This window comes from Amblyraja radiata, chromosome 13 (genome assembly GCF_010909765.2).
Source record: "Amblyraja radiata isolate CabotCenter1 chromosome 13, sAmbRad1.1.pri, whole genome shotgun sequence".
NCBI classification, from domain to species: Eukaryota; Metazoa; Chordata; class Chondrichthyes; order Rajiformes; family Rajidae; genus Amblyraja; species Amblyraja radiata.
In genome coordinates this window covers 27,222,753-27,247,095 of record NC_045968.1, presented here as the reverse complement: position 1 = coordinate 27,247,095, position 24,343 = coordinate 27,222,753, and the positions used below count along the sequence as shown (strand labels likewise).

The 24,343-nt window shown below is 44.2% G+C and overlaps 1 protein-coding gene across 1 annotated transcript in view; it reads right to left on the bottom strand.

Annotated features, from left to right (window-relative positions):
- crocc2 (ciliary rootlet coiled-coil, rootletin family member 2) overlaps positions 1–24,343 on the bottom strand; it is a 241,308-nt gene that overhangs the window by 118,000 nt on the left and 98,965 nt on the right. The window contains exons 7-12 of the mRNA XM_033031518.1: positions 22,976–23,141; positions 21,791–21,897; positions 19,815–20,042; positions 10,067–10,163; positions 9,237–9,335; positions 5,223–5,474 (exon numbers count right to left, since the gene is read on the bottom strand). Coding sequence (XP_032887409.1) covers positions 5,223–5,474; positions 9,237–9,335; positions 10,067–10,163; positions 19,815–20,042; positions 21,791–21,897; positions 22,976–23,141 — 949 coding nt within the window. The remainder of the gene's footprint in view (positions 1–5,222; positions 5,475–9,236; positions 9,336–10,066; positions 10,164–19,814; positions 20,043–21,790; positions 21,898–22,975; positions 23,142–24,343) is intronic.

Genomic DNA, 24,343 nt, shown 5'->3' with positions numbered 1-24,343 from the left:
TTCTCAGGGGAGCATTTCCATCAGTCCCAAGTTCGCTTCAACCCCTGTCACACATTGTCTCTCATGTGCCCATCAATTCTCCTTTGATTTGTTTTTTTGACACCCACACTGTCGGTAGGTTACAGGAGCCAATTAAACGACCAGTACACCTTTGTTCTGACATCTTTGACACCTTTGTTGTGATTGGTGACCTATTATTAACCAGGATAACTCTCTTTATCACCTCGTACTATTAACCCAAGATCACGTAAATTAAGCTCGACCTTGACATCGTACTGTCTTTAATATTATTTTCTTTAATAGATCCAGTGTTATAGCTCTTATGTGAGCCCCAGAGTCATGATTAAATTTCTGCCGTATAGTTAGAGAGCTATTCGTCAACACTGTCATGGAATTTGTGTTCGAAAAGCAAAACAAAATCATATTGATGCTGAAAATAAAAGATATATACGGAAATCAGATCAGATAGTATCTGTGAGGAATGTAAAACAAATTAAAGTCCATGCTCCTTCAGAATTGAACATTAGATCATCCCACCAGTTTCCAACATTGGGATGCCTCAACCCCGAACTGCCTGCCTCAACCTCCTGCCCAAGATCAACAAACAGGGTTGACCAGGCAGACTCATTGTGTCAGTCTGAAGAAGGGTTTTGGGCTGAAATGTTGCCTATTTCCTTCGCTCCATAGATGCTGCCGCACCCGCTGAGTTTCTCTAGCACTTTTGTCTACCTCAGACTCATTGTGTCAGCCCACTCTTGCCTCACCAAACTTATTTTTTTCTACCTTGACTCCATTCTTTCTCCCTAGTTCAGTTGCTTCCCGCTCACACCCGAGAGACTTCAACCTCCATTACGCCGATAGTTTGGTATCCCTGCTCCAAATCAGTTCATCTTCATGAATGATCTCTCTACCTCTCCGCCCCACATCAGGAATGTCTAAGAGCTTGTCACTTCTTCCTTGAATAGAGATCCAACTCCATCAACATACTTATTATTTTATTCTCCTTGACTAAATTTTAATTAAGATTAAATAGTTAAAATATCTTTCCTTCAACTCTACTCCCTTTCTCCAGATAAGATGGGCACTCTGACGGGCCTAAGCTATGCCAGCTTTCTTTGTGTAATATGTGGAATAGTCTTTGTTTTAATTATATTCAGACCCACATCCTGAGTATCTTTCTCCAGTACATCAACAACTGCATTGGTACCATTACCTGCAGGGGCTGAACTCGAAAATTTCATTTCCCTCCTCTTCTCTTTCAAGATATTGAAGGGACTGCTCTCTTCATGAGTCGTCGGTCCACTTTTACATTCCCACCTACTACTCCCCATTATATGATACTTCTACATACAACCTCAGGAAATGTAATGGCTATATTTTCACCTCTTACCTTTCCACCATCCAGACACCCAAACAATCTTTCACTTCTTCCAATCGAATGCACTACATTCAGTATTCACAATGTGACCTTCCCTCTATTAGGGAATTAAAAACAGATTGGGCGATCACTTTGCAGAGTACTTGGGTTCAGTCCACAGGGTTGACCCTGAGATTCCCGCTGCCTGCTATTTTAATTCACCATCACATTTCATTCTCTCTCTCGACCTCTGTCTCTCTCAACCTCTCTCACTGGTCTTCTGCATGTTACAAGGCCCAATGCAAGCACAAGGAACAATATCATCTTGGCACATTGCAGGAATCGATATTGACTTCTCCAATGTGTAGGAAAGAACTGCAGATGCTGATTTAAATCGAAGGTAGACACAAAACGCTGGAGTAACTCAGCGGGACAAGCAGCATTTCTGGAAGGAAGGAATGGATGACGTTTCGGGTTGAGACCCTTTTTCAGACTTCAGTCTCGACACGAAACGTCACCCTTTGAATTCTCCAATGTCAATTAACATAAGTTTCTTTCTGTTTAGATCCTTTGTGCTTGCCATTTCTCCCTATTTTTTTTCTCTTCGTTTCTTTCATTTGTATTTTCCAAACTGCTGGGGATGTTCCAGTCCCCAGACAACACAATACCCCACAAAAGTGTCTTAACTGTCCATTCAATGGTTGTCCCTCATTTCACCCTATTACAGACATTCCCTTTGTTTTGTCCATTGTCCTTCCTAACTCTCTGCCATCTAGACTTACTTGCTTGTTTCTTAGTTCTGATGAAGGGATGGCACGGTTGTGCAGCGATAGAGTTACTGCCTTACAGCGCCAGAGACCCAGGTTCAATCCTGGCTATGGGTGCTGTCTGTACAGAGGTTGCACGTTCTTTCTGAGACCGTGTGGGTTTTCTCTGGGTGCTCCGGTTTCCACCCACACTCCACAGACATACAGGTTTGTAAGTTAATTGGTTTAGATAAAATTATAAATTCTCCCTGATGTGTTCGACAGTGCGAGAGTATGGGGTGATCGATGGTCGGCGTGGACTCCATGGGCCAAAAGGCTTGTTTCAGCGATGTGTCTCTAATGTTTAAAGACATTGACCTGAAATGTTACGTTTTTCTTTCCAAATTCTGACTTGCTAAGTTTTTCCAGATATTGTGTTTTGATTTGTACATTAATAAATGTTTCTCACTTCACAGGTGTTGACTGTCCTGCCAAGGATTTCCAGCATCCCTGCTTTTACTTCTGACGCAGTGTTAGTGTTCTTGGACTAATGTTCTAGCCCTAACTATCACCTTACATAGAAACAGAAACATGGAAAACATAGGAGTAGGCTATTCGGTCCTTCGAGCCAGAATCATCCAGAATCAGGACACGGTTCCTGCTGATCATCCAGAATCAGTACCCGGTTCTAACTTTCTCCCCATATCCCTTGATTCCATTAGCCCTAAGAGTTATATCCAACTCTCTCGAGACTTTGGCTCTTGTTCCAATTTTCCAAATCTGATTAGCGTTTTTGAGTTTGCAATTGATGACGGCAGGGCAACAGATTTTGCATATATGGACTTTCAATGTGAGACAGAGGTTCACATGCACCCTTTCAAACATTGTCCATTGCATTCAGTGTTCCTGATGTGGCCTCCTTTACATCGGTGAGACCAAGTGTAGACTAGCCAAACAGTTTGCTGAACATTTGCACTCTGTTTGCTAAGGCCTTGTCTGTCAAGGCCATACTCCCCCCATCCTCTCTCTCTAACCCTGCCCCTCCTATCACACTGGTGCACACCCATTTCTCCTACTATCTCCCACCACCCCAGTTGACCCCTTCCTTTCCCTCGTCAACCCCCGTCACGAGTCCCTCATTTCCCTTCTATCCCCACTCCTTCCAGTCTGTCACATAACTCTCCCTCTGACTTTAGATTTCACTCGTCTTCTCTCCTTAACTGACACCCTGATGTCTCCTTTGCACCTTTTGCCTTTGTCATGTACTCCACCCATCTGCCAATCAAAACCCCTCATCTATATCTATTTAATACTTGCCAGGCTTATTCCTGCCCCCACCCACCTTTTCCAGATTTCTCCCCCTCACTATAATCAGTCTGAAGAAGGGTCCAGACCTGAAAAGTAGCATGTCCATTCCCTCCACAGATGCCGCCTGACCTGCTGAGTTCCCCCTGCACTTTGTGTTTTGCTCAAGATTCCACTATCTGCAGTTTCTTCTGTCTCATTTCTCTGGCTAAAGTTCTGCAGCTTATTCATGCCAATTTACCAATCGTTGCATAGTAAACACCTAACTTTCTTCACCTGTTCCGAACATGTTTCCCTCCATCTCACTCAGGTTCCCTAAATAACATTTCAACCAATGGTTGGCTAGGTCCAAATCCAAGAAGTTTTCAAGAAGGAACTGCAGATGCTGGAAAATTGAAGGTACACAAAAATGCTGGAGAAACTCAGTGGGTGCAGCAGCATCTATGGAGCGAAGAAAATAGGTAACGTTTCGGGCCGAAACCCTTCTTCAGACTGATAGGGGGTGGCGGGGAGAAGATGATTTTGCCTGAATCTCCTAAATTACTTTCTCAAAAACGACCGCTCAGCATTTTACATGCAGACTTCATTGTTTCATTGGCTCAAAGTTCTTCGCTTCTCTTGTTCAATGCTGCTTAGCAATGGGTGATGAAAAGCCCGTCAGATAATGCTGACGTTCCCAGCCTTTGTCACACCAAATTAATACAAGACATACTACTAATTGCCAGCAAAATGCTATTCGCAAACTCCATAATCCTCCTTGGCTAATTCTAATTGCACAATGTTCAAAAGACTAAGTATCAAATGAGTTCAACTATTTCCACCTCATTAAATGCAACCGAAGAGCTGACAACTTCAAACACTTCCCCTCCACCCCAGTTGGACAGAGTTCACAGATTTATTGTGTAATCTGGTTTTTTTCTTTCTCTCTTTTTAATAAGAATTATAAACAGGGCTGTTGCACCGATTAGAAAGTCTCAACATTTTTGCGACCACAGGTATGTAAGGATGCCTTTGAACTACTGTGAACAAGAAAAAAGTTCAGATGGGAAGGGACTACAATCAGTGCCGTTTATAGATCACACAGTCTCATTGTGAAACTCCAAATCCATGCCCAGCAACCAGAAGCAGATTGACTGGGATGAGCTGACCAACTATTTAACCTTTTCCTCCCACACCTCATAGTATTCAAACAGTTATTGACTGAACACAGACCTTTCTCACTTGTTCTGCATTTCTTTCCAATATATAATTTGTGCTTATCCAGGATTAATTATTAAATATCTTTTGATTTTACATTCAGCCCAAACACTTAATGCTTTAGTAATCATGAAGCGTGTTGCAGTCTCCCTAACTGGGCTTTTAGCAACTGACCGAATGACTGTGCATGGTTAGAAAGAGCCCATGTTGCATGAGCTACTAACCTTTCCCAGGCTAGACCGGTCTTTGGGACTGATGCATAGTTGGCCTTGGGTAGTTGGTGGAACAGTGAGAGCTAGTGAGACGGTGGTGCTGAAGGCAGATTTTACTCAAAGTGTCCATGTTTAAGTAACTGAAAATGCAAGTCCAGAGGAAAGGGCAATTGCATGCAAGACATCAAGTGGATGAATTTGTATTTGTTTGCATGCGCTAACTGTGCCATGTATTTTAATGAATGCCCAGATTTTTGAAAGTCGTAACTGAACAAGAATGTATACCATGCTCCTCGCTAATAAATTTCCCTTTTCTAAACCCTGAAACCCATCAGGAACCACTAAAAGCCTTTCCAGGCGAGCGCCTTATGGCCTGGCGACGAAACCACAGCCGAGATCACTCACCTGCACCTGCAGGTGGCGTCGTTGCAGTGCCGACTGGACAGCGGACAAGGTGCGATCTCCACCGGGCGGGGACATGCTACGCAGCGGGGACCGGGAACGGGGGGGGGACCTGCGCCTCCGGGGAGAAGACGTGAGGAGCACGGGGGAGCCCGGCATGAAGGGTGATCCCAGTCTGCCAGAGTCAGCCTCAGTCCCTTCAGTTGCTCCTTCTCTGGACAGAGGGCTCGATGTCTCTGCATCTAGAATGGCAACCTGGAAAAGAGCGAGCAGAACGATGATTGCACATACATCGAAAGCGATCAAAAAGTTAACACAGATCTAACTTTTCTCTATATATTATGTCTTCTCGCAGTTGAAAGGCTCTCATCCCTGCATCCCTTCCACCCACAACCACCATAATATCGTGATCAACGATCATATGTAAAGGGTTTTCGGCATGGCAAGCATGTCTTTGGTACAACACCGCCCAACTGTGTGTCCAGTTGCCATTGTCAGGGAGAACAATGGACTCCTGGTGGCTCCTGCTTACCATTTATATCAATATTGTGAGGGGTTCAAGTGTAATACTTTGGGAATGGCTGGCTGGCAGCTTGGGTTGTGCAGAGGACGCAAAGAAGTTTCAGAGAGAATCAGTGTAAGATTAAGGGTATGGCAGATGTATATGATGCAAAAATAACATGAGGTCATCGACTTTGATAGCAAGAAAAAGCAGAAAATAGATCATTTTTTAAACAGTGAGAGAATGGAAGTAGCCGTTATTCAGAGGGACCTGATGTTTTTCTGCAGGAACAACTAGATGTTAGACTGCAAGCGTTGAGGAAGGCAAGTGATCTGCTGAAGGTTATTGCAAGTGTTTATGAGGTCAAGAGTAAATAACGTGTACAATAATCATATAGGGTTTGCAATATCAGGTGCAGCAGGTCTGGTCTCCCTGTTCATGTTTCACTGTAACAAAAATTCACAAATAGATTGGAAGCTTGCAGGTTTGTATTCTGAGATTAGATGAGTTGGGTCTATGCTGAATGACGTTATGGCTCCATTAAGAAGAATACATAGAAACATAGAAAATAGGTGCAAGAGGAGGACATTTGGCCCTTTGAGCCGGCACCGCTATTCATTGTGATCATGGCTGATCATCCACAATCAATAAACCTTGCCTGCCTACCCCCCACATACCTTGATGCCGCTAGCCCCTAGAGTTCTATCTAACTCTCTTTTATTCATCCAGTGAATTAGCCTCTACTGCCTTCATTGGCAGAGAATTCCACAAATTCACAACTCTCTGGGTGAAAAGGTTTTTTCTCATCATATCTATATTACTAAAAGTCTGATCTTGACCACTTCCTGTTGTTCTGTATATTGATTTTAGAAAAAACGCTGCCACTTACGGCTGTGATTTTTGGCCATCTTACTCAGAACCCCCATCCGCTGCGCAGGACAAGAGGATTTTTCACATCGATGAAAAATAAAAGAGTTATTAAGTGTTTAAAAAATGTTGAGATTCTCTCCCCCGAAGGCCACGCCCCTTCCGGAGGGACTATAAAACACGGAAGTGTTGAGTGCCTCAGTCAGTCTCTGCAAGATGGGGGAGCGAGAGGGTCACGTCTCTCAGTCTGAGCTGTGAATAACACTGAACACTGAACACCTGTCAGTGCCCTTAATGTAATTTGAAAATATAGTTTGGAAATGCTAAATCTGTGTTGCCTTTGGTTTGGAAATGCTAAAGCTGTGTTGCCTTTGGTTTGGAAATGCTAAAGCTGTGTTGCCTTTGGTTTGGAAATGCTAAAGCTGTGTTGCCTTTGGTTTGGAAATGCTAAAGCTGTGTTGCCTGTGGTTTGGAAATGCTAAAGCTGTGTTGCCTAATTAAAGTTGCCTTGCCTAATTAAAGTTGCCTTGCCTAATTAAAGTTGCCTTGCCTTCTATATAATTAAAAGCCTAATCTTGACCACTTCCTGTTTGCGCTTTATATTGATTTTAGAAAAAGCACTGCCACGTATGGCTGTGATTTTTGGCCATCTTACTCAGTCCCCCTCCGCTCATCAGGTGCCAAAATTTTTTCCCATTAATGAAAAATAAAAGAGTTTAAAAAATGTTGAGGTTCTCTCTCCTGTCAATCATGCCATGAAGACCACACCCCTTCTGGTGGGAGGAGGGGAGGGACTATAAAACCCAGAAGTGTGGGCGTGGCTCAGTCTCTGCAAGATGGAGGAGGGAGAGGTCACGAATCGCTGTCTTTAGTGGCCTTGCACCCTGCTTGAAGTGTTAAGAAACTGCACTTGAATTTGGTGGCCTTGCACCCTGCTTGAAATGGAATTTCAAGGAATACCCGTGAGTCAACTGCCAGCCCACCAGCCATGAATGAGTGAGCTGCTAGCACAACATGCTTGAGTGACCGAGCCACCAGCACAAGAATCCATTCAGCCCACAATGTCCATACTAGCGCTCTGGAAACCAGTCCCTGTAGATAACTCCCATTAATGTCTTCTTACCTTTACAATTCCTCAATTCTATCCACAGCGACTCTACATTGTTAGTCCCTATGCCACCCCTCGCAAGGGACTGAATTTCATCCCTCACCAACAGAGCAACGCCACCTCCTCTGCCCACCTATCTGTCCTTTCTATAGGACGTATAACACTGAATATTCAGTTCCCAGTCCCGATCCTGCTGCAGCCATGTCTCTATAATCCTCACAATGTCATATCTACCAATCTCTAACTGAGCCTCAAGCTCATCCACTTTACTTCTTATACTTCATGCATTCATATATAATACTTTGAATCCATTACTCACCTCACCTTTCACATCGATTCCTATTTCACTTGGCCATACTCTCCTATCCCTTCGTGAGCTTTCTGCCCCATTAATTCTGGTGTCTTTCTTAACTTTTCCTATACTCTCTTTCCCTTTAACTCCATCCGTGTATTTCCAATTTGTCTCCTCCCCCCATTATTTAGTTTAAACCCACCCATGTAGCAGTGGCAAACCTGCCTGTCAGAATGCTGGTCCCCCGTCTGTTAAGGTGCAACCCGTCCCTTTCGTACAAATCACCCTTACCCAAAACAGATCCCAGTGGTCTAAGAATCTAAATCCCTGCCCCCTGCATCAGCTCCTCAGCCACACATTCATATCCCCTATTGAGCCTATTTGCCGTGGGACATAGAAAGACGTGGCCCTGTTTCTTGGCCAGGTTGGATGCAAAGATGAAGTGTCCACTTGCTGCGTGTCTGATTCACAAGTGAATAAGTGGCCATGCAAATTTCTTCCCTCTGAGATGAGTGAATCTTTGGAATTTAGCCTTTAGAGATACAGTATAGAAAGAGGCCTTTCAGCCCACTGAGTCCATACCAACCAGTGATCACCCGTACACCAGCACTATTCTACACACTAGGAACAATTCTTTTACAATTTCACAGAGGCCAAGTAATCTACAAACCTGTACGCCTTTCGAATGTGGGAGGAGATCAGAGCACCTGGAGAAAACCCACATGGTCACCGAGTGAATGTACAAACTTTGCACAGACAGCACCTGTGGTCAGGATCGAACCCAAGTCTCTGGTGCTGTAAGGCAGCAACTCTACAGCTGCGCCACTCTGCCGCCCGGTAATAAGAGCGTTGGAGTGAATTTTCTAACCTGGAGGGCCACTGAAGCTCACTCACAAAGGATTCTCAGGACAGAGGTTAATAGATTGTTTGATGCTGAGGAAACCAATAGATAAGTGGCTGGTGCATGAAGGTAGGCTGAGGTAACAATCCAGCTACGATCTTAACAACTGGCTGAGCAGGCATGGGATAGAATGGTCTGCTCCTGCTTTTGTACTTTGTGTTTTAATATTCAGCCCTCAGTGATGCTTTCTCTGAGCATCCATCTCCCCTCTCTCCATTCCCTTAGAGTCCCCTGGTCACTAGACATTTGAGTCCAGCTACCCATCAATCCCACATATTTTTAAAGAGCATATTTTTAAAGAGCTGCCCATCAATCCCTCTCATGCATTAACCTCTATTGTTCTGTACCTGGGCGATGTTGTGTAAGGTTTGGTGTAAGGATTCTATCTCGTTCCTCAGGGCTTCGTTCTCCTGGGTTTCACTTGTAACTTCAGTTCTACCCGATTCCTGTTAGCAGCCAAGAATCAAATAGCAATTCAAACCTAGCGAAGAAATTCTGTGAAAAGTTGAAGCAGTGACAAATATTTCCTTCTCCAAACGTTAATTAAAAATTCCATGAAGAGGGGTGATAAATGTTTGTTCAGATCAAAAAGACTGCAGAAAAATCCGACAACATGCATAATCGCAGTAAGAATATTGGGAAACTATTTGCTGGTTTTCAGCAGAAGGCTTTGTTCAGGAAAGCAAATTTTATATCAATAGGGATATCTTGGAAATATATGTAAAAGGAGGAATATTTTTATTCCAAAATAATTACGAATCTAGACTCATCCATCTAAAAAATTCCTCTCCACAATGCTCTTCGCACTTACGGAGGGTACCCAAATTTTCTGTTTGCTACTTTACTTCAGAAAGATTCAGAATTAAACCAGCTCTTATTCTTGAAACCCACATTGACACTACTCCACCCCTTGATCAGAAATTTATTTCCCTTTCACACTCCAGAGACTCATTTTTAGAAGCCAATTTCCAATACTCACTTAGATTTGTCAATTCGTAGCAAAAAAGAATAAACCTGAGGCTCTTTATTTCACACAATCTGTAAACTTCTGGAAAGATTGGGTGCAAAAAAGTTTCGGGAAAGAATCTTAAGTGCTGGGCAGCATAATCCAGTTCCTGCCTTCCTCTGTTGATTAATCACATCTCACTTGGTGTCAAGTCATGGAAGTCAAACCTACCAACTTCTCCAGGTTACGGTTGAGCGAGGTAATAGTTCGCTCCTTCTCAGCGTTCTGCATCTTGAGTCTCTCCAAGGCAACTGATAAATCACTAATCCTGAAATAAAAACACAGAACACCACAAGGGACAGGTCTCAAATGGAAAAGCTGTATGTAGTTCACCAAAAGTGAAGCAACTCTAATGGTTCAAAACCTTTATTTCTTTATTAAATGTTTCAATTAAAAAACAGCAGAGAGAGAGGACATTGGTACAGACCAGCAGTTTACAAAGATGATACAACCAGGTCAACTCCTCTGCTTTTTCCTATAGACTTGGAGCTGGTGCTTTTGTAAATATTAATTCAGTCCTTTCCAAGGATACCATTGAATCTTCTAGTACTACACTGTCTGCCATCACATTCCTATTCACTGTATAAAAAAATCCTTCATCCCTCATCACTGGTTATTTTGCCAGCCACCTGATAAGTGTCCTCTAGTTACAAGCCCTCCTAGCAGAGGAAACGGGTTCTTGCACTTCTATCAAAATCTATCAAATTTGTAACATCTTTATGAAAGTTCTCTTATACCATCTCTGCCCAAAGCCAAAAGCTCCATCTACTCCACGTTCAAGGACCTCAACCCTCGCCCTATTCTTATCAATCTTCTCTGGCATCTTCTCTCAAGGACTTGTAAGCTTCAGATCACTTGAACCTTCGTGGCTTTTGTTAAAGTGTTGCATACAAACAGATGGTTGATGAAAATAAAAAAAATAACTGCAGATGCTAGAAATCTGAAATATTAGCAGAGACCCAAGAAAAACTCAGCAGATTTTCAATGAAATTCTGATGAAGAGATTTTGGCCTGTTATATTAACTCTGTTTCTCTTTCCACAGATGATGCCCAACCTGCTGAGTATTTTCAATTGTTTTGCTATTATAGAAGTTGCTGTGATTAGAATCTACCCGTTTTTGAATTGGGACCTGCAGGAAACCAGGGAGACCACTTGGAGACAGTGGAACCAAATTCAGGAAGTGGAATACTGGGTTATTCACGGTGTTGGAACAGTACAGACCCCCAGAATTCACTGAATGGTTGACTTGCCAGCTTCTTTCATTGAGGGGGCTTTCCTATTCAATTGGCTCTGTGAGGCCCTCTTGTGGTGCACGGTTACAATGCCAATACAAAGCTACCTCAGTCGGCAGCAGCCAATATTGTTGACTAATGAACCCAGTAAAAGTATTTCATATCCTCATTTGGTTAGGGCTCTCTGAGTTCTGTGATAAAAGCAGCGACAGGCATCTGTAAAAAGAAACTCCCAGTGTGCAGAATGTGTGGAAACCATGAACAGTTATTCCCTGCAATTGCTGGCAAATGTTAAGAACACTCGGTGGCACAACTACTATATCTGCTGCCTCGTAACACCATCCCATGATCCCATGGCTTTTCTCTAGGTGCTCCAGTTTTCTTCCATCTGGGTTTGGGTTGGAAGATTAATTAACTACTAGTGTGCAGATGAGTGGTAGAGTCTTGGGGATTGCTTTGGGAGCTACCGTGATGTCAATGAACTGAATGGACACTTTCTATGTTATAAGGAGTTATGGAAACACATGGTCAGCAAGTAGTCAGAATCTGAGAGCATTGAAAAAGATTGATGTCAGCTTTCTGAGACAATGTCTCCATTACATCTCCCTGCTCTTCCCACTACCTGTTTAAATGATTGAGTCTGCTTGCTCTGCTGTTCCCATAGGATTTCCCATGTCCCAGCACCTCCCTGCAGAAAATTAGACTCTGCTATCCTTTCTCTTTTGTTCCATGACAATGATCTTAAATTCATTCTCTCGTTACTGAATCATTCTATTAATTAGGTTTTGAAATTAAATGTTACCTTTTTCCATCAATGATCCTATTGTAATTCTGAGAACCCCAAGCAGATCTAATTTACATCTAAATCACTCTTACACTCAACGCTAACCTCCTACACCTGACAAACCCTCATCTTCATCTTGACAATTATCCAAAGTAATGGTGCACAAAATCAATATAACTGATCTTTTACATTAATTACTTAAAAACAAAATTTTCCTTTCCACAAAACCAAAGTAATGTTTGAGGGCTAGGAATTTTGAAGGTACTAGACAAAGAAATAAAGTCAGAAGTTGAAGGGAAGGGTGTTTGGAGTTAAAGGGACATCTGATATGTGGAAGATAATGATTTAAATGTGAGAGAGCGAGAGTTACGGGCAGCAAGCTCCTGTTAGAATAAAGGGGAAGAACGTCAGGAATAAGGAACTCTGGATGATGAGATATTGAGGCTCCGATTAAGAAAACAGAGTCACATCAGGTATAAGTAGTTGGGATCGTGAATGCATTGAGGAGTATCAGGGGTGTAGGAGCTCACTTAAGAGGGAAATTACGAGGGCAAAAAGGGGTTATGAGATAGCTATGGAAGATATGATTAAGGGGAATCTAAAGAGTTTAACATTAAACATAGATGTTATGTCTATTAAAGGCAAAATACCTGTAGTAACTAGGGAGAGAATAGAATATATACATGAACGTCAGCAAGGTCTTTAACAAGAAGCAGCATGATAGGAAGGTTAGATCACATGGGATCCAGTGCAAGCTGGTCAATTGGATACAAAATTGGCTTAAAGGTAGCAGATAGAGGATGTTAGACAAAAATGCTGGAGAAACTCAGCGGGTGCAGCAGCATCAATGGAGTGAAGGAAATAGTCAACGTTTCGGGGCCCCAAACTGGTGCCTATTTCCTTCGCTCCATAGATGCTGCTGCACTCGCTGAGTTTCTCCAGCATTTTTGCCTACCTTAGATTTTCCAGCATCTGCAGTTCCTTCTTAAACAGATAGAGGATGGTGATAGAATGTTGTTTTTGAGGCTGCAGATTTGTAACAAATGGTCTACCACAGGGATTAGTGCTAGGCCCACTGTTGTTTTTCTTTATTTATATTAACGATTTAGATGTAAATGTAGGTGGCATGATTAGTAAGTTTGTGGATTACACCAAAATTGATGGTATAATGGACAGTTATGGGCCTGCCCCACTTAGGCAATTTTTCAGGCGACTGCCGGCGACTGTCAAGATTGGAACACACACACATCACTTCCTTCACCAGCCCATTATTCAGGCGGGGGACAGGGCAAGCAGGGAGAGCGCTGTCTGAGTGAACTTCGCACAGTTCAAAGCTAATGCGATACAGACACACACCACGATGAACAGGAAGGTTGGCGCTGTAATTAAGACGGATGAAAGCAGTGTATGGGAAGGGTCACGTAAGTCCTTTAAAAGAGGGGGGGAGGGGGGGAGAGAAGGGGGGAGAGAAGGAGTGGAGACAACTTTTAGAAACTTTTAGAAGTATATAAAATCTTGAGCATCATAGATAAGATGTATAGCCACAGTCTTTTTCCCAAGATAAGGGCATCTAAAATTCGAGAACATAGGTTTAAGGTGTGAGGGGGAGGATTTAAGGGACTTGAGAAGCAACTTTTTCACAATGAGGGTGGTGCCTGGATGCAACATGTTGCCAGAGGAAGTGGTAGAACCAACTATAATTATGACATTTGACCTTCAGCAACATTGTACAACAGATGATAATGAGAGGGCAACACAAAGCAATACTTCCACATTTTATCTTCCCACAAAGTTTGTAAGAATAAAAATCAGGAGAGATGTAAAATTGGTTACTGATTTGATATCACCTCTATTACAAGTCCATGGATATTTTTACGGCGGAGATTCGCAGGTTTTTGTTTAGTAAGGGTGTCAGGGGTTATGGGGCAAAGGCAGGAGAATTGGGTTGAGAGGAAAAGAGAGATCAGCCATGATTGAATGGCAGAGTAAACTCGATGGGCCAAATGGAATTATTCTGTTCCCAGAACTTATGAACCATCACACAAAATATACCCCACTGGGACCCCTTGGTTTACACTGAGTATATATTGTTGTTTTGCGTTGCGTTTTTGTGTTTTTTCCAGTGCTCGCCCTCTAGCAGGACTCATTTTGAACTCTTATTAATTGCTGTTGTTTTTGCACTCGACTGAATTGTGAACAGTTAGATAAAATCATATTTTGGGATAGTTTAACGTTCTTCACATGAATCGGTAATATTTCAGCAGTGGAGTGGAACAGAGAAAGACACCAGGGTCCTGGTTTTGATTGTTGGGCTGTATTGAATTAGTTGATCTTACATAATAAGCTAATGGGCTGAGATGATGGGCCTCAGTACTCCTGGGCTGCTTCCTATTTTGATCACAGGAACCCACTACAGAAAGTGCATTTTTGCAGGCGCCAGGTAATTTTAGTCTGACTGCCTTCACAGGAGGCAGTAGATGTTAAGTGATTGTGTAAAATGGATGATACAAACAGCCCTTTCAATGTCAAGCAGCAGAATTGCCCACAACTGTTTTGCATTATCTTACTTACTGCAACACATCGGGTCCATGCCAGCACCCAGAATAGCAGTCCCATTAGTCTCAAACCCCCACCCTTCTTTTTCTCTATGCAGCCCTGCAACTTATTGTCTCGGACACTCATCAACTTTCCTGTGATTCTAAGCAACACCAAGAAGCTATTAATGGTGGTCAAATAATTCACCAACCTGCATGACTGGGTTGTGGGAGGAAACCGGAACACCCGGAAGAAACCTGCAAACTCCACATGGAGAACACCAGAGGTCAGGATTGATCATTGTCTCTGGAGTTGTGCCGCATTAAGTCACAGGCAACCCTAGGGCTGGGGACCGATAAAGAAGAACTTACCCACCTGTATAGACACAGGGGTGAGCTTGAGTTGCAGAGTTCTGCAGCACAGGTAACCTCCACAAGACACACTTGGTGACCCTTTCCCCCACAGTTTAATAGAAATAAAAGTTTAAAAAAAACAATGTTCCTGCACTACTTTTTCATGCCTTAATAAACCTCCACAAGAAATTAAAATTGTCCATATTTCATTTTCTTAACGATAATCTTAACTGTCTGTTCAATATAACAAAATCAAAAGAAAACAAAAGGAAAAGACTGGTCTGTCTTATCTGTCTCGCAATTTTAAAATTATCTTTAATGTGTTCTTATCCCTGTTGGGCATCACCTTTACTAACTCTGTTACCTTGAGAGCATAGCAGTTATTACTGGATTAATAGACCAGGCAGATGGACTAATGGCATAACTTTCACTCTGGAATTTTAATTCATCTGGATGAATAGATTTGGGGACGAAGAGCTAATGTGTCACAAATGTGGCTTGATAGACTTGCGATTGCTTTAATTTTGTGAAGATCAGCAAAAGAGGGAAAAACTGAAGAACCCATTGCAAAATGAGGAACTGGACTTGTGTTTATCTGCTGCACAATCTAATTTGTTGCTTCGTCAAATGAAGACCATCTTGCCTCTTCGCTCCCACTTCCTCCTCCTCCTGCTCTGCAGCTATGGTCGAGGATTGAACCCTCCAGAGTGCGAAGGCGATGTAGATCGGAACAAATCCTGAGACCTAATCTGCTAAATATTGTAAAACTCCTCCAGGAAGGTCCCAATCATAGGGGCAAGCCAATAGTCTGTCCCATCTGAGTCAGCTTTCCTCATGCCTGTGGGTTCTGCACTGGAGTCAGGAGCCTTTTGATAAGAGTGAAGGTCATATTATCTCAGAGTTCACAGAGGGCACTGCCAACTAATGTAGTAATTGAACCCAACATTATCAGGTAGCCTATTACGCTGGTAAACCTGTCTCCTTATACCTACCAGTTGATCTGAGATGATGTTTGTTCTCCTGGAGCAAAGAGTGCCTTGAATTCTCCAACACAACTGAATGCAGCAAACCCTGAAACATTGCACCTATTTCCTGCTCCAACTTCAAAAGATCTAAAAGCCTTAATGATGATGACTACTGTGATCACTGCAGCCTTGCACTGCAGCAGTAACGGGGCTGTAGTCAGTGGTGGGTTTCTGCCACAAACTGCTCATAGATGCAACGGTGCCTCATACATTGCTCCCTACTGAGGCGTGTGAAAGTGAATTGGGCCTTGAGCATCATTTGTGGGCAGGGACAGGGCCGGCCTTAGGAGTTGCGGGGCCCAATTGGGAACAATTTGTGTGAGCCCCAGGTTCCCAGCCAAGGTCTGTAGAATCATAGAAATATAAATAAAGTCTATTATAGACTTTATATCTCTTTGGTAGAATGGAAAGTAATGTGCGCTTAAAAAGTGCCTGCGAGTTAATGGACCAAACAGGTGTAAGCTACATTTTAATATAAAATTGCCTACATGTAAGCCCATAAGTAACAAACAAAATGTGTAGATCACCTCTGAAAAGTACATAGTTACAATACCACTTGTTTTAATGACTGTGAAATGAAAAAAAAAATAATTTAATTAACTAGATCCTGGAAAACCAATAACTATTGGTGAAAAACCAGTCCAAGCATTAACTTTTGGGCTTCAGCCCCATCCTACCCTTTGGGCTTCTACACCATCCTAACTTAGTTGTGTGTGTGTGTGTGTGTGTGTGTGGTAGTTGTCGGTGCGTGATGCGTGTGTGTGTGGGAGGGAAGGAGAGAAGGGAAAGGAGGAAGGAGAGAAGGGAGTGAGGAAAGTAGAAAAAGGAGGGAGAGAAGGGGAAAAGGGAGGAAGGGAAACAGGGAAGGGAAGGAGAGAAGGGAGGGAGAGTGCCGGCGGCGGGGGCGGATGCCGGGGTCCGGGCGGACAGATGTGAGCTGAGGCCGATGTTTGTAAATGTTGCTCCAAGCCCCGGCCCGGCCCTCCCTGTATTGTTCACCGCATCTCCCCGGGGGGAGAGAGAGGGGTGGAGCCTGGGCTATGTGCGTGAAGCACGACGACTGGAGGGTCGGGAGCGCTGTCCCGGGACCGTGAGGGAACGACCCACCTCCCCCTTCTCCATACCCCCTGCCACCCCCCTCCCTGTCTACCCCTTTCTTCCCCCTCCACCCCTCTACTCTCTCTCCACCCCTCTCTCACCCCTCTCTCCCCCCTCCACCCAGAGTAGATCTACCCGAGCCGAGAGTAGATTACTCTAGCGCGGGGCCCCCTTTGGCGCGGGGCCCAATTGGGAGCAATTGGTTCAATAGGCTTAAGGCCGGCCCTGGGCAAGGACTTTCTTCCCACTTCCTTCTCCCTCTTCCAGCAGACTGCCCTGCACCTTGTACCCTCTCCTCATTCTCCCCTTTATGTGCTTAAGGAATGTTCTCCAAGTCTCAATGTGAAGACACAAACCTTTGTTCCTGCCATGTCATTCCACGGTGTCTTCACACATCGTAACAGAGCACGGAGATTCCAAACTGTAATCTTCGTCGTGGTGTGCAATGTTTTTGGGGGAGTGGCGAAACTGACAATCTGAATCACTTCTGACGATCATTCATATCAATTCAGAAATCTCAAAACTTTCAAGAGCTCTATCTGCTGTTCCAATTGATCTCTGACATTAAATTATCTGTGACTTGCAAACTGGCCTGTTGGTGAAGATGCAGCAACTCCAATTATTTCCATAGAAAGGATGAGCGGAGGATCGAGGTATGTCTCTGGTAATTTAAACTTATTGAAAATCATTGATTTGATTGAAATATATTTTATAATTTCTTACATGTAATTATTTTTTAATGAATTTGAATATTTTTCATTACTTGTTAATGTTTATGGAGTAACTTAACCACCTGCAGTTTTGGTGTTGAAAGTTTCACGACTTGAAAGTTTCACTAGCATGGGTTCAACAATCAGCAGCCTGCTCTGGTAATTTGCTCCAGGTCAGGGGAAGTGGGTTACAGCCTAAGCTGGTGGGCTGGATAAGTATCACATGATCAAAGGTAGACAAAAGTGCTGGAGAAACTCAGCGGGTGCGGCAGCATCTATGGAGCGAAGGAAATAGGCAACGTTTCGGGCTGATACCCTTCTTCAGACTGACGTAGGGTGGGGGGAGAAGAAAGGAGAAAGGAAGAGGAGGGGGGGGGGGGTGGGAGAAGAAAGGAGAAAGGAAGAGGAGGAGCCCAAGGGCTGACGGAGAGCTGAGAAGGGGAGGAGACAGCAAAGGCTACCGGAGCACTTGAATCCCCCCCCCCCCCCCCACCCTACAACAGTCTGAAGAAGGGTTTCGGCCTGAAACGTTGCCTATTTCCTTCGCTCCATAGATGCTGCTGCACCCGCTGAGTTTCTCCAGCACTTTTGTCTACCTTCGATTTTCCAGCATCTGCAGTTCCTTCCTAAACTCTTAATCACATGAACAAAAGTGGCTCATGGCCAGGGCCGGATTTACGTATAAGCTAGACAAGCTTAAGTTTAGGGCCTCGAGATCTAGGGGGGCCTACTCACCTCGCTGCCTCACCGACCATCCGTCCACCGGGACCTCCTACTCTTTGCCCGGTGACCCTCGCCACTCCCCCGCCCTCCAGCAGCCCACAGCCGTCGCCTTACCTGCAGCCTGGACTCAGCACCGGGCTTGAAGTTTCCACGCAGCAGATTCCCACTCCCCCGGGTTTGACTGCGCTGGGTCCTGGTGCCATTCCCCCAACCCTGGTAATCTCAGTGGCTGTTCCACTGGGTCTTCCCCATTCCCCACAAACCATGTGACCCCAGCTCTACCCCGCCCACACTACAGTCCTCATACCCCCCTACCCCCTGACCACCCACCACCCCTCCACCATCGCCTTGGCCTCAGTCCACTCACCTGCCTTCCTCCAGCCCCAACCCCCATCCCTGCCATGTGTTCACCATCCCCCCTGACCTCCCCCTCTCAGATACCGAACGGTCTGTCCTCAGCAGAGGCCTCACCTTTGTCCCCCTCCATACCCACCTGAATGTTCCGCGCCCACCACGACTTGGAGCTCTTCTTCCGTCGCCTCCGCCACACACCATTCTTCCATGGGAAGGAGTCCTCGCCCCCATTGATGATCCCTTTTCCCGTCTCCAACGGACCCCCTCGTCTTGGACCCCCCCCCCCTCATGGCCATTGGTACAATGAAATTTGGGGGTCACCATCTGATGTCGGAACGGGAGAACCTTCTCAGCGGCTTGGATTTCCGAATCGGCCCTTCCTACCGGAGACCGGGGCTCCCGAAGTCCACAGGCTGAGCTGGGTGGAGATTCATGCTGGTGGCCCTCGGCAAAGGGTTCCCAGGGCTCCGCGATATTAAAATCAGCGCGGCCCGTGGCTCGGAGCTCTGCAAACCACAGCTCCATGATGTTGAAGCAGCAGGCCCAACACTCCAGAGCTTCAAACGGCGATCCAGGTAAAGCATCGCCCGCTCCGCGGTGAATCCAATATGTATTTTAAAACCAACTGTTTAATGGCAACATACAGTAGGATCTAAAAGTGTCACACTGTCACTGTCGGGTAGTCATGGTCCTCTAGTCGTGGGGGTGGGGGATTGGGAGGGGCCTCACAAGTGATTTTACAAGAGGCTTAGGGCCTCTCTTCATCTAAATCCGGCCCTGCTCATGGCTTAGACATTATGCACCATTGCTTGGAATAATACTGTTGGGAATCCTTTACTGGATCCCCCCATGCATGTTGAATATAAGATGTTGGCTACATCACTGAGACAGTATTGGAAGTACATTAGACACCAACCAATGTTGCAAGCTGCTAATTTTTCATCCTTCTAGAGCATGAACATGTTGCCATTGCTGGTGCAGTTTGCAACTTGACAATATGTTACAAACCTGTGATCATGTACCAAGACTAAATCGGCACCCACTGGCCAAACAGCAGAATCTTGCAGTCTATGTTTTTACCTGCATTATCACGTGGCCACGTACCTTGCATGAAGCTCTGCTTTGTCCACATCACACTTGCTCTGCAATTGAATCATCTCTTTGACCTTGTCACGGAGCTGCTGCTCGAGTCGACCACTTTGCATTGTGTACTTCTCCAGTGTAGACGTTGTGCTCCCCTGAGACAGGCGCAAGTTGGAGTCCAGGTTCAGGCAAGCAGTCTGCAGGCGTCGTGTTGTCCGGGAAACATCAGTCTTTACCTCCATGAGATTTCTGGGGAGAGTGGATCAAGTCAAGTCAAGAGAGTTTATTGTCATGTGTCCTGACAGGACAATGAAATTCTTGCTTTGCTTCAGCACAACAGGACATAGTAGGCATTGACTACAAAACAGATCAGTGTGTCCATATACCATTATATACGCAAATACACACATGAATAAATAAACTGAAAAAGTGCAAATAACAGATAATGGGCTATTAATGTTCAGAGTTTTGTCCGAGCCAAGTTTAATAGCCTGATGGCTGTGGGGAAGTAGCTATTCCTGAACCTGGTCGTTGCAGTCTTCAGGCTCCTGTACCTTCTACCTGAAGGTAGCGGGGAGATGAGTGTGTGGCCAGGATGGTGTGGGTCCTTGATGATATTGCCAGCCTTTTTGAGGCAGCGACTGTGATAGATCCCCTCGACGGAAGGGAGGTCAGAGCCGATGATGGACTGGGCAGTGATTACTACTTTTTGTAGTCTTTTCCTCTCTAGGGCGCTCAAGTTGCCAAAAAAAGCCACGATGCAACCGGTCAGCATGCTCTCTACTGTGCACCTGTAGAAGTTAGAGAGAGTCCTCCTTGACAAACCGACTCTCCGTAATCTTCTCAGGAAGTAGAGGCGCTGATGTGCTTTCTTAATAATTGCATCAGTGTTCTCGGACCAGGAAAGATCTTCAGAGATGTGCACGCCCTGGAATTTGAAGCTCTTGACCCTTTCAACCATCGACCTGTTGATATAAACGGGACTGTGGGTCCCCATCCTACTCCTTCCAAAGTCCACAATCAGTTCCTTGGTTTTGCTGGTGTTGAGGGCCAGGTTATTGTGCTGGCACCATATGGACAGTCACTCGATCTCTCTTCTATACTCTGACATCTCCATCAGTGATACGTCCCACAACAGTTGTGTCGTCAGCGAACTTGATGATGGAGTTCTGACTTGGAAAGAGTATGCTCATAAATGGCCTGATTGCACTTCTAAGTAAATTAAGGGATCAGATAATGTAATTCATAGGGCACTACAGCACCAGAACAGGCCCTTCCGCCCACAATGTCTGTGCTTAACATGTTGCCAAATTAAACTAATCCCTTCTGTCAACACATGATTCACGTCCTTCCATTCCCAGCATATTCATGTGCCTAGCTAAAAGCTGCCTAAAGGCCATTATCGTATCTGCTTCCACCAGCAGCGTGTTCCAGGCACCTACCACTCTCTGTTAAAATAAACTTTTCCCACATATCTCATTTAAACCATTCCCCACCAGCTCATCTTAAAGCTATGCCCTCTAGTCATTGATATTTCCACCTTGGGGAAAAAGGCTATGACTGTTTACCCCGTTTCATCCGATTCATAATTTTGCATACTTTATCAACTTCAACTCCACCTCCGGCACTCCTGAGAAATGAATCAAGGTTTGTAGAACCTCTAATCCTGGCAGCATCTCGGTAAACCTCTTCTGCACCCTCTCCTAAGCTAACATGGTTAACATGGTTAACATGGCTGCTGCAAATTAGTGTGGGTAGGTGACAGGTCCTGGGGAGAGTTGGTTGGCAATGTGGGGAAAACATAAAGCCATTAGTGTAGGAATTGTGTAAATGGATGATTGATGGCTAGTGCAGATTCAGAGGGCAAAGGGCATGTTTCTGTGCTTCATCTCTCTATGACTGCTCTTAACTAGGAAGGATTTCATGCTGCTGATCTTCTGGCTATAAGTGTGCAATGGCCCCATCCATCCATCCATCCATCCATCGACAACACTTACTGCTGTGTCCCATTCTTCAGATCTGTAAGGTCACTGCGTACCCCAGCAATCTGCCTCCACAATGCCAGCAGCTTGTCATGAGCACCACTTAGACAGGGGCCATGGATCTGAAAGAAGAGACAAAATCTAGTTTATTCTCATGTACATTGTCTATCTGTAATATTTTCATTCATAGCACAATCGACACCCACTCATGCCCATTTTGATACAGATCTAGGAATTGTTTTATTGTGAAAACATAATGTGTTGTGTCAGCCAGTGATGGATTGTAGCCAATTCACACAATTTCTGAAGAGGTCTTTTGAGTGCTAATTTTGGGGCATGTTGGTCATGTTCGTATATTCAATTTGGAACCCCTAGAAAACAGTGAGAGAAAGAACAATTCTAGTGAGAGTGAAGGAGATATTTCTCCCATTGAACACTTGCATATTCATTGGCTATATTAGGGTTTATCTTGTCGAGAACACACTATTCTTATCCTGAATGGTTACACATTAAGGCTCCATTAAATTATACCAAGAGGTCAACTTTTAGAAAGGCTTTCACCGAGGAATCCCCACTATCTATGAGCATCTGTCACTTTGCATAATGGATTTCTGCAAGATTTATGATCTGGGCATTAGATCCCTTACTTTTCATTGACTATATCTATGTTTTGGTTTATTTGTTGATGAACAGAGAACATAGACAGTACATCACAGGAACAGGTCATTCGGCCCACAGGTACATGCCAATCATGATGACAAAAGCCTCTTAATGCCACTCACCTAGCTGTCTCTACCACAACCCCTGGCAACTCCAGGCACCCACCAATCTCTGTGTAAAAAAACTTGTTTTGCTCATTTCCTTTAAACTTCGCCCTTCTCATCTTAAGTTATGCCCTCTTGTCTTTGACATTTTCACCCTGGGAAAAAAGGTTCTGTTTGTCAACCCAATCTATGCCTCTCTTAATTGTATGGTCTTCTATCAGTCCCCCCTCAGCCTTCGACACTGCAGAGAAAACAATCCAAGTTGATCCAACCTCTCCATATTGCTAATATCTAATCCAGGCAGCATTCTAGTAAACCTCTTCTGCACCTTCTCCAAAGCCACCAGATCCTTCTTGTAATGGTATCTTGTAATAAAAACAGACAATTTGTATGTTAAGAGAAGAGATGGAATGCACAAAGCTGTTAACATACATACCTCCTGCTCCCACCGCTGCCTCATTTCTCTGTGCTCCAGTTCATTCCTAGCCTTGCCGAAATCCACTGTGATTTTGCGGATATCCTCGCTGAGTCTTTGATTAGCCACATTGGCCTGTTCCAGTTGTTCCCGCAACATGGAATTGACCTGGGTTAAGCTGCTGCTTCTGTCTCAAAAAAAAAAGCATGACAGGGATCCTTGGAACATCAAACATTTTTGTGTTTACTTCGAAACTTCAACTCAACAAAATCCCCAAAGTCACTTCACAGAAGCATTCACTCAAACAAAGTTTGTTGTGGAGAGCAACAAAACAAAATATCGGGGCCGGTGATAGAATCTAATGGAAGAAAAGGAATGTAAAGAGCCTTTGAAAGGAGAATTTAAGGAGGGAGTTCCACAGCCTTGCGCCTTAACAGTGAGTGCACAATGCTGGATTAAGCAAATATATATACTAATAGACAGAAATTGTAGGTGTGCAAATTACTTTGGAAAGTTATAAGGACAGAGGTGTTTGCAGATCTCTGAGCAGCGGAAACTTTGACGGGACTGAGAAATTTTCATTTAAACACTGTGCCAACGTAGATGAACCAGCAGATGGTTCACCAAGGGGACAGTGCAGGGACCTGCAGTTATCTGATCAGATATCATCTTATTGAAAGATGGTCAGGCTTCAAAGGTCAGAAGACTAGCTCTCCTGCTCTCATTCTACCGCCATATCCTCTTGCTTTGATCATTCTTAACTGAAGAGGACACAAGGGACTCTCCTTAAAGATAGGGACCAATAATCTAATAAAAGGGAGGAATTAAAGGAAAATAGGGCCAGAGAAATAAGTAGCACTATCCGCGACCTTGGTTCAATTCAATGCTAGTGTATGTTTTATTATTGTGTTTCCTTACTGTAAACTGCTCCATTACAGCTACACAACTAATTAACAGAGGCTTTACACTCGAGCCTTGGGTTCAGCCATTTTAATTCAGGATCCATCTTGGCTACTGCCTCACGGGTATTGCATGCACCACAAATGGCGCTATTCCCATAACATCCCCCTTTGTTTACAAAACACACATGTACAGGCACTTTACATGTATAGCAATAAATTACATTCTTCCATGGCATCTTATTTCACTGAGTCCAACATGTGTCCAACAGTCCATTTTCCAACATGCATTTGACAGTCCATTTCCGTGGTAGCTTCCAAATTCTCATTCCTTGGATCTACGACAGTTCAGTGCTCGGAATTATCTAAACTTTGAACAACACATGTCTGGTTCCTCATTTCCTTTCCCCTTTTTATTTATCAATTTATTTATCTATTTATTTATTTAGTTTTAAAATGGCCATTACCACTACTTCTACATAAACTATGC